We start from the raw sequence: 16,796 nt of genomic DNA, 5'->3' as shown, positions 1-16,796 counted from the left end.
TAGGCCGTGCGACCACCAAGCACATCTGTAGAAAGGAGGGAGTACATACACCAAATCTCTTCCAGAGAAGACCAGCATAGTAACATCCCTAAAGTGTCTAGTCATGTCCTAGACTTATTCGATCGCATCAAGATCAAGCATTTTCGAACCCTCTTGAGTTAAAAAAAAAACTCAGAACAATGCTTGACTACCTCCAAATATTTTAATGTGTTCACAACCTTTAGCCGCTACCAAGATGTAGCGTCATTTGTATGACGTCAGCAAACACTATCGAAGATACGATATCGAATAGTCTTCCCTTTACACTCATATCACTCAATTTTGGTCGAACTGCTTTCCCAACAATGCCTCTTTAGACCGTATCAATCATGGCCATAGACAGCATGCCAAAGTAGCAAACATCACAACCTCTATCTCGTGACATAGTCAAAAGTAAATGACATTTTTTAAGAAATGAGACTCACACAGTGAGAAAGAGGGAAGCATTTTACTCACTTACTCATATGGTCGTATAAGCACATATAGTATGAAACACATGCTACGGTGGATTTCTCTTTCTCAAAGAGCATATGTCTATATCAACACCGTACAGATCTCAGTCTAGCCGCTCCTTAAGCGTCTAACCCGAATTCCTCAATTTGCACGTCTCCAAGGCACCAAAGAGGAACTCGCATCTGGCTTACTACAGGTTACATGGATGGTGGGGTAACCCATGCATAGTCCTATCAATAGACCTCATCTTAGCTCCCACTAAGGCGACATAACTTTGTGTCAACCAACTTATCCCTTTGGACAAGTACCTAGGGACACAATGTCTCATCTCTACTCGCTACTTAAGCGCTAGAGGCGATCGCTCGTGTGAGTGAGCCGATCTAAGCATGTTGACATATCTTGTGTATGTGTATTAAAAACAATACGATAAAGACAAGAACTGAATCATATTGTATTAATATCCCAAAGGAAATGTTACATCTTTATGTCATTTGAAACACAAATTACATTTATAGTCTACGCAGTCCTAGATTCCTAACATGAGCCTCCAAGACATCTCTTGCTATAGGCTTCGTTAAGGGATCAGCAACCATGCGACTCGTAGAAAGATGTTTCAGAACCACTTCCTTTTGCGCTATCATGTCTCTGATGTAGTGATATCTGATATCTATGTGTTTGGTTCTTCTATGATACTTTGAGTCCTTAGCATATGCGAGAGCTGCCATGTTGTTGCAGAATATTGTCACCGGATCTGAAGTATCCGTGCCAATGTCTAAATGCTTGAGGAACCTCCGTAACCAAACAGCTTCTTGAACTGCTGCAGAACAAGCTATGTATTCTGCCTCCATGGTGGATAAAGCTATACAGGGTTGTTTCTTGTTGCTCCACGTAATGGCGCCTTGGTTGAGCAGAAAGACATACCCAGTGGTTGATTTGCGCTCATCTAGGTCGCTGCCCCAATCGGCATCACTGTAACCTCTTAGCTGCAAATCTGAACCCTGATAGCACAACACATAGTCTGCAGTTCCCTTGAGATATCGCATAATCCTTTTGACCGCTTTCCAGTGAGCTAGTCCGGGGTTTGATTGGAATCTACTCACTAAGCCAACTGCATAGCATATGTCAGGTCGAGTACACATCATTGCGTACATCAGACTACCCACAGCATTATCATAAGGGACAAGAGCCATCTTTTCCTTTTCTTTCTGAGTCTTAGGACACATCACTTTAGACAAGTTCTCGCTCCTTGCAACAGGGGTGTCAATGGGTTTACATTCATTCATTAAGAAGCGCTCGAGGACTTTCTTTATGTAAGTCTGTTGAGACAAACACAAAAGTCTCTTTGAGCGATCTCTGTAGATCTTAACTCCCAAAATGTATTCTGCTTCACCCATATCCTTCATATCAAAATTGAAGGATAACCACTCTTTTGTGGCGACTATCAACCCTTTATTATTTCCAGCTAGTAGTATGTCGTCAACATATAATGACAACATAATGAAACTCTTCTTAGACCTTTTGACATAAACACAATGATCCTCTGTGATCATCGTAAACCCATTCGAGAGAATGGCTCGATGGAATCTGAGGTACCATTGTCTAGATGATTGCTTTAGGCCATATATAGATCGTTTGAGCTTGCACACTTTGCGCTCTTGACCTTTGACCACAAAACCAGTTAGTTGATCCATATAGATCTCATCATCTAGTTCTCCATTGAGAAATGCTGTCTTAACGTCCATCTGGTAGAGTTTCAAATCCATGTTTGCTACTATAGCTAGAATCAGGCAAATTGAGGCAAACCTCACCACTGGTGAAAAAGTCTCCTCATAGTCTATACCTTCCTGTTGGGTATATCCTTTCGCCACTAAGCGAGCTTTGTACTTATCTATTGATCCATCCGACTTGCGTTTGACCTTAAGAACCCATTTGTTCCCAATAGTCTTACATCCTATTGGTAGATCAACCAGATCCCAGACCTGGTTAATCTTCATAGACTCAATCTCATCATTAAGAGCTTTCATCCACTCATCTTTTGTAGAAGATGAGAGAGCCTCATAAATTGTCCTAGGCTCGTCATCATCATGCGGAGCTATCATAAAAGCTTCCCCTTCAATCTCAAAACGACGACGGGGAATACTTTCGCGTGTGCTTCTATGCGGCTGAGGTTGTTGTGATTGATTGACAAGTGATGTGCTCCCACTCGGATTCAAATAATTTGTAGGAGCTTGAAGAATTTCTTCCTCATTCTCAACTAAATTCCTTGGAGCACTTTCTTCTTGTTCTACAATCTCATGAAGTTCTAAACTCCTATCAACCTCACCTCTACTTGGAAACTCATCTTCAATGAAATCCACATCTCGTGACTCAATCTCAGTCACACTTCCATCAGATTGTTCACCTATTAATACATACCCTTTAGAGTGTTCTGAGTACCTTATAAAGATACACTTCTTCCCTCTAGGGCCTAACTTCCCATACTTATGAGAAAGATTGTGAACAAAACCCGTTGAACCCATGGCCGCAGGTTACTCAAATTGGATTTTTCGCCGGTCCATAGTTCATATGGGGTGGAAGTTACTGATTTGGAGGGCACTCGGTTAAGAATGTAGGCAGCAGTCAAAAGTGCATCCCCCCAAAAAGAAATTGGTAGGTTTACTTGCGCCATCATTGACCTAACCATCTCAAGCAGTGTTCGATTTCTCCTTTCCGCCACTCCATTTTTCTGGGGCGTATTCGGCATCGTCAACTGTCTTTTGATTCCTTTTTCATCACAGAGCCTTTTAAATTGCTCAGAGAGATATTCTCGTCCTCGGTCAGTTCTTAGAGCTTTTAAACTCTTGTCTAACTGATTCTCAACTATTCTTAGATATCGCCTAAAGCATTCCAATGCTTCAGACTTATGGGAGATTAAGTAGACATGACCGTAATGTGAAAAATCATCTATAAATGTGATAAGTAGACACCTCCGTGTCTTGCCCTCACACTCATTGGACCACAGATGTCTGAGTGGACTAATTGCAGTGGAAAAGATGCCCTTGTGGCTTTTCCAAACGGTTTTCTCTTAGCTTTTCCCATTAGACAATGTTCACATGTGGGTAAGATGACCTTAGCGAGATTGCCTATAAGGCCTTCTCTAGCTAACCTAGTCATTCTATCTTGCCCTATATGGCCAAGCCTAGCATGCCATTTATATGAATCCAAATTATCAGATGTAGAAAGAAAAGCAATTGACTCATTTATATTTGAATAATCTAAATTCAATATCATAAAACCGTCTTGTAGAAAAGCATTGCCATAAAACACATGGCCCAAATAAAAGGAAACATAATTGTTTTTAAATACAATACGAAAACCAAGTCTTAATAGAGTGACTACAAAAAGTAAGTTTCGTCGGATCTCGGGAGCGTATAGCACATTGTGAAGGAAAAGAGTGCGGCCACCCTGCAAGTCTAGCTTGTAGGTACCAAGTCCCAGTACCTCAACGCTAGCTCCATTCCCCACCTTGATATCACGACTCCTAGCTGGAATCCGGTGATACTCAACAAATCCAATTCTATCTCGCGCTATGTGTTCGGTCGCTCCTGAATCAACAGTCCACACATGATAGGAGTGTGCAACCATCACATGGCTAGTTACAAAAACAATGCGAGAAAAGTCAGAGTGTACCTTCTTCGGCTCAATGCAGTCACGAGCGAAGTGGCCATTCTTTCCACAGTTGAAACACTCTAATTTCGACTTGTTCTTCCCGCGCTTGCCCCTCTTGCTGCGCTGAGAAGTTCCTGACACCTTCTTAATTTGTCTAGCAGCTACTCCATTCTTAGACTTCTTGCGCTTAGGCCTTGATGCCTTACGCGAACCAGAATCAGCCACATAGGCCGTGTGATTGGGCTTGGCAGCCTCTAGGCGCTCAGCCTCCAATTCTCGTTATGCGTCAGGTTCTAGCTCATATTCTCCCAAGAATTCGGTAGTGATCTTATCACTGCCTGGACTTGCTGTTCATCAGTCAGGTTGTTTCCTGCCGACTTAAGTTCGCGGATCATGGTTGACATAGCCCTAAGATGCTGCTTCATCGTGTGGTCAGAGCGCATCTTATAGGAGTCAAATCTCATGGTTAACCCACGCAACCTAGTGGCTGAAGTTCTACCAAACTTCAACTTCAAAGCCTCCCACATGCTTTGGGCAATGTCATAGATCTCGAACTCACACATTAGATCATTGTGCATGCTGCTTAACATTATTATGCGCGCGCACCGACTTTTCTTAGCCCATTGAGTATAGGCTAGTTGATCTATTTTGTGTTGTTCCGAGGTCCCTTCCCCGGGCTCAGTAAGGGAGTGAGATAAGGCCTCCAAGACCTCTTGCTCATCTAAAACATATTGGATCTTGCGATGCCAAATGTCGTAGTTCTCCCCATCCAATTTCTCCCCTTTGTTTAAATCGGCAACTATACTCTTGGATGCCATTTCACTACAATACGCAAAGAAGGGATATTAGACACACACCTAAGAAATTTGCTGCGTCTATCCAAGTTAAAAAAAAATAATTTAGATATGTCGCAAGATCGAAAAATCGCTAGGCTTCAGAATCATCTCTTGCGCCACAATATCCAATTATTAAATTTTTAACCTAATTCCCGCGCAAATTCAAAAAAAATATGGGAGAATTAATCATAATTCTCAACCATACTCCCACTATCTTAAGTAGTCATCTAGTCTAGTCACATGTAAAGACATAACCTACTAAAATCGCAGTAACCTTTTAGGCCAGTCTACAAGGACAGCTATTCCAACTACAGTAACCTGTTGGGCCAGTCTACAAAGATGGTTCATATAAGACCATTACAGTCCATTTTTCTTGTTCCATCAGTGCATTTACAGTTCTTACTGGGGTCACTGTAATTTTTTTCAGTCTATCATCTACACTGACATTTCTAACTAAGACTACTTAGTGGGAATTTTTCTATTTTATCAATAAAGACTAATGTATAAACATTCAAGCCTAACATTCATAGATGATAAAATAATCACATATCCACATGTTCAATTCACATATACATGTTATCACATTTAATATAACAAATTAAATAAAAGATCACATGTAATATAACATAATGGAAAAAAATAGCATGAATATAACTATATATTCACATGTGATTACATTTAATATAAAAACAATTAAATAAAAAATCACATGTAATATAACAATATATCTTAGAGCAAATTTCATCCCCTCATTTTATTTTCTGTTTAAAAAAAATGGGCTTGAACAAAGTTGGGCTTTAAAAATATGCCCAGTAAAAATGTTGGGCCAAGCCCAGCCCGTGATATTTAAAAAGAAGGAGAAAAAAAAAAAGAGTGGGCCGGGCCATGAGGCCCAAGCCCATGGAAATCAGATGACCTAATGGTCATCTTCTTCCCCCCATTCGGCTACTGTTCACGTGAACAGTAGCTGTTTGAAGCAGCACACCCTGGAGCCTCTCACGCAGCACCGCAGGCGGCAGAAGTGATTGGTCCAAGCAGCAGGGTGCTGCCGACCACCTCGCCGGTGCGCGCTACGCCTCCGTGGTGCGAGCAGCACCACGGTGGTGCGCGCAGCACCTCGCTGGTGCGCGCTGCACCGCGCTGGTGCGTGCAGCACCTCGCTGGTGCGCGCAGCACCGCAATGGTGCGCGCTGCACCACTGTGGTGCGAGCAGCGCCTTGCGGTGGTGCGCGCAGCACCACCTGGTGTAGCACCACGCTGGTGCGCGCAGCACCGCAATGGTGCGAGCTGCACCACCGCGGTGCGAGCAGCGCCTTGCGGTGGTGCGCGCAGCACCACTGCGTTGGTGCTCGCAGCACCACCTGGTGCGCGTAATTTTTTTTTTTTTAACAGATAAAAAAAAAAGAGGATTAAAAAAAAACACCATACAAATCTCAAGCATATGCGAGAAAAAATTAAAAACTGGAAGCAATTCAAAAAATAGCTCTGATACCAATGTTAGAATGCACAGCGGAAAAGTACCTCAAGCTCAGCTTAAAGAATTGCTCCACAAGTTTTTCCAGATTGATAAACTCCAAGTGTTTTCTCTTAGTGGCGAAAGTGTACTACATAGTATGGAACTAGAGTAACACTTACAAATCCACAGCCTAAGTATTTTATCAAGAGAGAACAAAAAGAGAGAGAGTATTTTTTTTTATTTTTTTTAGATGGGTGCCAAAAACACAATTGAGGAGGACTATATATAGTCCTCCTATGCACGGCTGGCCTTAAAGGCCAACCTTCAATTGTCTTGGGTAACAGCAGTAACGCATGGCTTTAAGCCATGCGTTACATACGTTACAAGTAAAGCCATGCGTTACCAGCAGGAGGGGTCAGCCCCACGTGGGCGCCCCTCCATCTAATAGGTAGGGATCGAACTGTATTGGCAGAAGTTAAAATTGAAGGAAACGATCGATTGATTGGACAGGTACCCAAGGGAGAAGGTAAGACGTGAGGCGACGACTGGATAGTGAGATGAGATGAGATGAGATGATTTTAGATAAAAGTTAAAAGTTAAATAAAATATTATTTATTATTATTATTATTGTTTTGAGATTTGAAAAAGTTGATTTATTTATTATATTTTGTGTGAAAATTTAAAAACGTTGTAACGATGAGATGAGATGAAATACTTTCATTATCCAAACGGATCAGAAATATCTGTATCTAGCAGGACAAACATGAAAATGGGATAAGAAAATGATTGAAATCATGGGCTAAAACAAATTCTGCTTATCGTCTCTACATTAAACATCACACATGATTTTTTTCCCTTATTAAATATGTGGTATATGGATGATGAATAGAATAATTCTTTTAGTTTATTAAGAATAAAATAAATAATAAATAAAAAATTCATGTGCAGTGTGTGGTGTAAAAATGATGAGTTGAAATGATCTTTGCTAAAATAAAATCTTCTATTATCAACTGAAAGTGGTAGCAGTTTTGGGACAAAAACATATTGATTGAACAAAAACATATTTTAGTTGGCCAATCAGTCTTGATTCAAATGCACTTCGTCTAGTCTACCATGAGAACTAGGTGACGGTAGGAAAGACCATGGGTTTTAGAGGTATTGGGTGAGTGTATAACCTATCGACAAAATATAGGGTAATGTATAAATGATTAAATCAACATAATATCTTATCATATAACTTATTCGATTAACCCACCAGGAGTGATTATTGATTATTAGATTGTATTGGTGGTACTTTTATCTTAAGGCAAGATGTTATGTCATATGTATTGAGTTATTCTGTTTACAAGTCGGTATAAAAGACATACCACTCACATCGGTCACGTGACAGAATTTGATTTGTAAGTTTTAAAATTTTAAATTTTTCAAAAAAATTAAATCATTTTATTTCATTAGTGTGGATATAATTTTATTTATGGTAGAATAAAAATACCTCATATTTATACTTTGAAAATACATAATAATTTGTTGGAGATGGAAAGGAAAATGTACTTGGGCTTTCTCGGCTTAGTCAAAGCCCTTAATGCAAGCGAAATGGGCTTCACGCACTGAGGCCCCAACTACTACTCCCTCATTGCACGTGCTAACTGGGTTTCATTTTTGCGTAGCACGTCCCTCCCTTTCTTTGGTTTGCCTCCTTCCACCCAACGCACTCTCCGGCAGCGCATTGCCGGCCATCAATATCCAGACGAATTTATTCGGAAATAATTCTGCAAAAACGTTGGAAAGGTATAATTCTTTTTTCTTTCTTTCTTTTTATATCATTTTGTCGTTTCAGTTTCTGTACGGAATTTTGTCAAACACCTCGAAATCAATCTAAATGGTCAGTGATAGAGAGCTATAAACACTGCTTCTTAATTCCCAGACTGTAGAGAATACAATTCCCACTGTGAAATAATATTCGAATCAATCCTCTTAATATACTTTTCGGGCGTATCTTGGGCCGCGCCGCAATGCACATTAGCTGCATATTCAGGATTCTGCATCAAGAAACATCTGGTTTTAAAATGTGTGCTTTACAGACAGTCTGAAGGAAAACTAATCTTTGGGAGTGTAGATGAACAGGTAGATTCGTTTACTTTAGTTGGATTAAACTTCGAGGAGTCTTTGCTAGTTCGTTTGAGTATAGGGCGATGTCAATGTCGAGAAGGCTTTTACGTTCCATTTATGGGCCCTTATATGCATTTGGCCGCTGTGATTCTCCAACGATCACATTGCGATCGTTTCGTACTTATTATGGTAAGGGATATATGTATCAGTTATATCGTTAGATTGTAAAGTTGGGTGCTTTTGTGGCTTTGTAGATCTTTATTTGTCCATTTTCCCCCTGTTTTTGACAGACTTGTGCGGCCATCTTCATGGAGATAATATATTTTCTCCAGGATCCTCTGGTCTTTTCAAGGTGCATGCTTATTATACTTTCTTTCATCACTCTTAACGTTAAAAGCCATTCTGATATGTAGACACAGCAATTGTATATTCAACACGTCAATTTGTTTGGTTTCACTGGGTTGAGTTGTTGTACTTTTGGCGTTTTAGTCACGAGCCTATATTGTATGTATTATCGTAGGGTGGATCATCTGTTGCTGCTAATAGATGGCTTTCAACATCCATTCTGACCCCTGAATCGGGTGAAGGAGCTTTTCCCTCTCATTTATTGTCCACGAAGCCTCTAGCAATGGCCGAGCGTTCTATAGGTATGAGGAAGAACTTAAATCTCATGCATGAATTTACAGGTACCATGTTGTTTCATAGGAGAAGCATAATTTATTTTTGAGCATGTGTGTTCATGACATAATGTAACGTGCTGTAGGACTTTATCAGGACCTGGTAATTCCAGTAACTAATTTTCAAAACGAAGACAAGGGTTTCATGGTTTTGGCTGGTGATGTTTTTGACGTGCCTATTAGGAAGGATATTGTTCATCGTGTTGTACTATGGCAGCTTGCAAAACGACAACAGGTACTTATTGATCATTATTTTTTAGTCTTGGTGGCATGTGGTTATTATGGCACTAATTGTATTAATATAAAAATTGTTTGTGTATATGGAAGAAAACAAAACAATAACCAACCATGGTTATAGCAATGCCCTTATCAAGTCTGAGGCATTGTCTGGCTGCATTCTGTCTTGGAACTGTTGCAACTGTTGAGTTCCAGTTTTTATTCTCATTTTAAGCGAAGTATTTGATTTGGTTTTGCTAGGATTGGGGTGGGAAGGGAGGACAAGTCTTCTGAATAAGCATTTCTATGATATCGAGCCTTTTTCTCACCTGTTTTTTTTTTTTTTTCTTCAGAAATACTAATATCTACGCAAGTTTTCTCAACTGTCATAATGTATATGGTTACTCTAAAATCTAACCAAAAAATGAAACAAAAAATGTTATTTACCTCTCCTATGACTCATGGGGATGGAGTGGATGTGGATATCAGTAAGGCTTATATCTGATTGAGTGGCCTGCAGGGAACACATTCCACAAAAACTATTAGTGAGGTAAGTGGCACTGGGAGAAAGCCTTGGCGGCAGAAGGGTACTGGTCGAGCAAGGCATGGAACATTGCGTGGACCCCAGGTAATTTACTTTGCTTATGAGTTTATTTGATAAGAAACAGATAAAAAAATGATTTTTTTTTTTTTTTGTTTATAAGAAATAACCACTATCATACTTTCTGTCCTCTGCTTATGACTTATAAGGTTCCCAGTGTTACTTAGAGATCAAGATTCTTTTCAATGGACCTTATTCAATTCAATGGGCATGTAACAGTTTAGGGGCGGTGCTACCATGCATGGTCCTAAGCCACGAAGTCATGCTATCAAGCTAAATAAGAAGGTTCGGCGTCTAGGGCTGAAGATTGCTTTGACAGCACGTGCAGCAGAAGGAAAGGCAAGACTCTCTCTCTCCCCTTGATTCTCTGTTTCTGGTTTGCACTGATTAGAGTTGTTGGGAATTCATTCTCAGTGTACCATGAAAACATCAAAATATGGTAATTTCTTTTGGATCTTGGAGAAGGGATGGGCTATCCTCAGCTCATATTTTGTCTCTGTGCTTAACTAGTTTAGTTTAGGGTTCTATGCTGGTGTTCTGTACTTTTTGTGATTCCTCGAGTTACTGTAAAAGATCAATGTGAGTCAGTAGTCAGTTTGGAGGTTTACTACGAGTTTTGAAAAATTGAAAGCCATCATATAGAGATGGGATGAAGCTGGGATGCCGTTGTATAATAAAAGTGTCTGGTGATGCTCGATATTCTTGTTGGTTTTTTTTTTTTTTTTTTTTTTGGGGGGGGGGGGGGGGGGGGTGGTAGTCTGGTTATCCAAGCTCAATTGTTGTGGAAAGCATCACCACTTTAGCCTATACGAGTATTCTTGATCATAATTTCTTTGCTGTGCATAAGAAAGATCTTTGTTTTTTTTCCTTCAATTTTCTGAACTTAGTGCCCAAGTTGTATTTTCTGCATGTTCTTTTATTTTCTATATGATTTATGAAGCATAACTTGGGGAAGTTGGCAAATGAGCAGCTTCTAGTATTTGACGATTTGGAGGTTCCTACACATAAGACTAAGAATTTGGTGAACTATGTCAAGCAAATGGAGAACACCAAGAAACTTTTGCTGGTGGATGGTTGCCCGATAGGCGAAAAGCTGAAGTTGGCCACCCAAAATCTACATTATGTAAATGTACTGCCATCGATTGTAAGTTGCTGTTCTGGACGTTGTTCCTTGCTGTGAATCAATTGGAAGAAAATCAATTAATATTGTTGGCCTAACTAGAGATAAGGATAAGTATGGGCCAGTTCCTAGCTGCAATGGGCTTCATTTTCTTTAGGCAGTGAAATTGGTTACAACAGTGGCAAATTTTTTCAAATTTCCAGTATGTTCGATTATCAAAACAACCACCCTCTCTCTCTCTCTCTCTCTCTCTCTCTCTCCCCCCCCCCCCCCCCCCACCCACCCCCCAAAAAAAAAAATGGTGGTTTGGTCAATTTACCTGGAGGAAAAATAATGTCGAGCGTATTCTAGTATCGAAATGTGTGGCTACATAGTTTCCCATGACTAAGGTGGAAAATTTAGTCTGAAACCTCTGAAGTTGGTTTCCTTGCCACTGCTGATGCTTTGTTGCCCATGATTTTGCAGGGTTTGAATGTCTACAGCATCCTGCTTCATGACACATTGGTGATTTCCCGTGATGCTGTAAACAAAATTGTTGAGAGGATGCACACTCCAATTAAACGTTAAAGTACTACGCACTCTATAAGCTCGCCCGCTGTTCCCTGATAATAGGAATTATATTCCTCATCTGTAGAAGAAAAGGAATCCAAAACATAATTGTGTTTTGCTTCTGTCAAAGTATGCACATGCATGGCTGGACATGTTGATTTTTGTTGTGTATTGACATTTGTATCTTCAGCTTAGAATTTTGCAGTTGAATTTAGGCTATTCTGTCCATTATGATTACCAGAAATCAAACGGTGGTTCAAACTTCAAAGAGGCAAGGTAGTCACTTCTTTTGTGATGATTTCAAGTTCAAATTACTTGTCTGGTTGGCTTGAAAGCGATGCACGACGGTCAGAATTAGAAATACATGGTATGTTTTTAGGAATGAGTCGTCAAATGGGGTAACCTGATTCTCTGAATATCATCAACCAAATGTGTTTGGACGTTGAAGGATTTATGATTTTTTTCCTCCAAGTACAGTCTTTGAGTTCTGTGACACTCTCGAGATTGATCGAAGTGTCTCTCGCCTGTCCCTTCATCATATTCTTCTATCGAAGTAAATTCTTATTTTCTATCTTTTTATTAGTAAACAAAAAGTAAAAGCTTATAACTTAGTGGCCTGGTTAGTCCTTCTAAATTAAGAAAAATACTCGGGAATGATAAATGCAAAATCAATTTAACTGGATTTAACCGTTAACATCAAATGATCCTCAATTTAACTAGCTAGGTTTAATCGTTAACATCAAATCATGTTATCAAATATATTAAAAAGGACCAATATCAGGCCTGCCGTCATGCTTCTCTCTCTCTCTCTCTCTCTCTAGATCCTCTTTAATAGTTTGTTAAATCGTATGCCCACTGTAGTTGAGCTTATAGAGCAAAATGGAATATAGATGAGAACAAGTTCAATATTGGCGGATTATCCAGAAAAAAACGGAAGAAACCAAATTAAAATAAGGAAAGTCCAACATAATAGTTGATATGTGGGTGAAATATATATATATATATATATATATATATATATATATATATATATGTTGGTGATGTGGGTAAGTTTATTTGGAAACTGAACCCATGTCTCTTGGTATGCAACATTTACTAACTTTAATTTGCTCTTGGAGAGTATACTTTACAAAAATGCTGCATGTTATTAATTTAGCTAAAGGCATCGGTATGGTTTCTCTTCCCCCGTGCGTAATTTTTATCCATTTGTGATCATGTTCTTGATCTATCTCAGTTGGAGCCGGCCAAGCGTCGGAAGAGTTGACCACTACTGGGGGCTTGCACGAGGAGACAACTCTTTCCCTGGGGGTGGCAGCTCTTTACTTCTTGTGTGGAACGTACAGCTAGCTTAGACTGGAGATCAGTGTTAGTAACTTATGTATAAGATATATAGTTGTCGACTCTTCTAGGTTGAATATTGAACTTTCATTCTGTCCAAAAAGAGATTTCAGTTCCACTCTGGATTGCTAAGAAGTAGAACCCATTGAACTGAAGGCCAGCATTCCAGACTTCCAGTAAAAGAAACTGGATTCCGAAGTCCGTAACTCTATTAATTGTTTGGGACTGATCACATCATAGCTCTTTCTAATCCTGTTTAGTTGAGCAGCTTTTGTTATATTAATACGAGTTTCATTCGTTTATATTGTTGTGGCCAGCCTCTTATGCACCTGCAGCTCTACTTTGCATTGCTAAGAGCACTGGCAATGGACTAGCCATTGCCAAGTTCAAGTCTAATTTACATTGCATTTTGAGATAAAATCTCTGGCATTGAACTCGGCAAAACTATATTTTTCTAACTTTAGCTACAGTAAAATCTCCACACTCGCTATACTTGGCGAGTAACTGTTGAAGAAGCAAACATTTATTTTATTATTTCCGCTCTCTTTCCCTCGTGATTTCCATTTCCCTCGTATTTGCCCTCGTCTCTTTCCCTCGTCTTTCCCTCGTCTCGCCATCGTCTCTTCGCCCTCATCTCTTTGCCCTCGTCTCGCCCTTGTCTCGCCATCGTCTCTTTGCCGTCGTCTCTGTGCCGTCGTCTCGCCTTCGCATCTCGTCTTTTCCCCTTTCCCTCACCCTTTCCGTTTTTGCAGCTCCATCGCGGCTTCTCTCTCTCGCTCTTCTCTCCGTTTGCCATTTTCTTTTTTTGAAACTCCTCTCCCTCTTCTCTCTTTCTCAATCGATTTTCTCTCCTTTCGTGGGTCGATCTTCGACAGTTGGGCAATTTCCCCTCTCTCTCTCTCTCTGTCGGCTTGGCTCAACAACGCAGAACTCTTTCTCGGTTTGGGTAAGCTTTATTTGGGTAAGCTTTATATTGAGTACGAATTTGTTAATTTCTAAAATGGGTATGAATTTGTTTGGGTAAGCTGGTTATTATCGTTGCTGATTTTTCTACAGTTGGTGTTGTTGATTTGTCTAAAGTTTGTGTATGGTCATGTTTCTTCAGTTGTTCATTATCGCGTCCAGCCAAACCTCCTCTCAGAGTCTGAGAGTTGAGCCCCCATATATATATATATATATATATATATATATATATATATATATATATTTTTTTTTTTTTCTGTTTTCAATAACTACAATCCATTGTTTCTGATTTGTTGTTTTTGGGTTTGTTTGCTTTTCGTGTATAGCCATTTTCTCGTGTCTTACTCTGCTTGCTAGTCATTTTGGTAGTAGAAAAGCTCATTATGTTTGCACAGCTTTGTTTTTCATAGGATGAATCCAAACTAACAGGGTCTTTTACTTCATAAATGATGTTCAATGTGTTACTTCGTTGAGTGTTGCAAAGGGAAAAAGTATAGAATTAGATCAGCATTTGAGGATAGAATTCATCAATAACAGGTTTTAAACATAAATATAAACAGCTCTAATTGCGTAAACTTTCACTTTAGGTGCATTAGAAAACCTTAAAAACATATGTCAAAGCACATGAGCCAATCTAAATATCCCCATTCCTTAATTTGAAAAAAAAATATTATAAAAGCTGATGAAAGGAGTTCAATTATTTTTTTTTTGAGTGGTAAAAGGAGTTTCATTAATGTACAAATTAGGTTTCTAATTCCATATATTGTTTTTATTGCATTTGTAAATCTTCCCCAAACAACTCCCGTAGATAGGAACATTGTAATGCACCTATATTGACTAATGAAGTGAAAAGAGTCCATGAACATAAAAACACAGCAATCTTTGCTAAATAATAATGATCAGAATAGGATACTTGTTTGCTATACAGTACTTGTTTGCTATACAATACTTGTTTTTCTATCACTTTGCTGTTATTGTTTGCTCTCTCCTTTCATGTAAGCATGCTTTAGGGTGTATTTATGTGTGTATGTAGTAGTATATGTATGTGGGTAATGGTTTGGACGCTACATATAACGTTTGTGGCTATCCCGATCGATGGTTTCTTTCAATGCCATTTGATCCCGAAAACACCACATATATTATTTGTTAAGACACTTTTCTGACTCCACAACCAAAAACAGAGTTTACTTTGCTGTTTTTTGCAAAACAGATGAGGAATAAAATGTGTTTGTTGTTCTTCTTTGCAAAACAGAACAAGAAGTTTAATTTTATTGATGTTTTGCAAAATTGTTGTTTTTCTTTGCAAAACAGAACAAGAAGTTGATTTCTTTGCTATTTTTCTGCATATTTTTCAACATCTTTCTTTGCATACCAGCTTATCCAAACAAATTGATGATGTAATATTTGTTGTTTTTGTAATTTAGTGGACTGTTTTGTAATTAGTGGACTGTTTTGATGGAAGGGTGGACTGTTTTTGTAATTTTAGTGGACTGTTTTGTAATTATTGGACTGTTTTGATGGATTAGTGGATTGTTTTTGTAATTTTAGTGGACTGTTTTGTAATTAGTGGACTGTTTTGATGGAAGGGTGGACTGTTTTTGTAATTTTAGTGGACTGTTTTGTAATTATTGGACTATTTTGATGGATTAGTGGACTATTTTTGTAATTTTAGTGGACTGTTTTGATGGAAGGGTGGACTGTTTTTGTAATTTTAGTGGACTGTTTTGTAATTATTGGACTGTTTTGATGGATTAGTGGACTGATTTTGTAATGGCAATGAACTGTTTTGTAATTATTGGACTGTTTTGATGGATTAGTGGACTGTTTTGTAATTTTAGTAGACTGTTTTTATGGATTAGTGGACTGTTTTGTAATTTTAGGGATTGTTTTTATGGATTAGTGGACTATTTTGTAATTTTAGTGGACTGTTTTGTAATTAGTGGACTGTTTTGATGGAATAATGGACTGTTTTTGTAATTTTAGTAGACTGTTTTTATGGGTAGAAGAAATGTTGGTATGTTTGTATATGTGATTGTTGGGTGAATGGTTTACAAAATATATTTATTGAATAATTAGGTTGAGGGAAAAAATAATTGAAAGATAATAATTTTAATTTTTAATAAAGTTATTAATTAAAATTGTAAAATATTAAAAAAAAAATATTATTAAAATATTTAATATTTTATTATTATTTAGACTTTAAAATAACTAGTCCAATGTGGACTACTTTAGCTATAAATCCATGTTATAGCCAAAATACAACATTCTAGCTAAATTTTAGACTTGGCAATGGCTAGGCCAATGCTAATTTAGCTAGAATATTAGATTTTGGCTATAACATAGACTTGTAGCTAGATTAGTCCACATTGGACTAGCTATCTTAAAGTCTAAATAATAATAAAATATTATATATGTTAATAATATATAATTTTTTTAATATTTTACAAATACACTTGATATATTAATTAATAACTTTATTAATAAATAAAATTATTATTTTTCAACTATTTTTTCTCTCAACCTAATTATTTAATAAATATATTTTGTCAACCATTCACTCAACAATCACATATACAAACATACCAACATATCTTCTACCTAACATTTACATTTAGAATTGTGGTTGAAGCCAACAAACATGCCAACAACTTATTATACCAACGAATCACCATCTACAATTCTTGAATGAACTAATTTGTAGTCAACCATTCTTCTTTTACCAATTTTTTTTAGTTATAACTAGTAGTTGATGATCAAACCCTATAAATAGACCCATCCTCTAACTACACTC

At 38.2% G+C, this 16,796-nt stretch overlaps 1 protein-coding gene and 1 non-coding gene across 3 annotated transcripts; both read left to right on the top strand.

Annotated features, from left to right (window-relative positions):
* Positions 1–8,010: 8,010 nt before the first annotated feature.
* Positions 8,011–11,997, top strand: LOC121268269 (50S ribosomal protein L4-like). Of its 2 annotated transcripts, none has more exons than XM_041172457.1 (9): positions 8,011–8,220; positions 8,557–8,730; positions 8,832–8,893; positions 9,062–9,188; positions 9,305–9,453; positions 9,955–10,062; positions 10,255–10,374; positions 11,006–11,179; positions 11,621–11,997. In XM_041172457.1, the coding sequence occupies exons 2-9, from the start codon at positions 8,625–8,627 to the stop codon at positions 11,720–11,722; spliced, it is 948 nt and encodes a 315-aa protein (XP_041028391.1). In that variant the 5' UTR covers positions 8,011–8,220; positions 8,557–8,624; the 3' UTR covers positions 11,723–11,997. The 2 variants fall into 2 exon arrangements, with proteins under 2 accessions (XP_041028391.1, XP_041028390.1); XM_041172456.1 differs by having other exon boundaries at positions 8,549–8,730.
* Positions 11,998–15,017: 3,020 nt separating this feature from the next.
* Positions 15,018–15,147, top strand: LOC121268751. The gene has a single exon (XR_005941260.1). It is a non-coding gene; the product is annotated as a small nucleolar RNA snoR80 (small nucleolar RNA).
* The last annotated feature ends 1,649 nt before the right edge of the window (positions 15,148–16,796 follow it).

The sequence above is a fragment of the Juglans microcarpa x Juglans regia genome, chromosome 5S (genome assembly GCF_004785595.1).
Source record: "Juglans microcarpa x Juglans regia isolate MS1-56 chromosome 5S, Jm3101_v1.0, whole genome shotgun sequence".
NCBI lineage: Eukaryota > Viridiplantae > Streptophyta > Magnoliopsida > Fagales > Juglandaceae > Juglans > Juglans microcarpa x Juglans regia.
This window is presented reverse-complemented; position numbering and strand designations above follow the sequence as displayed.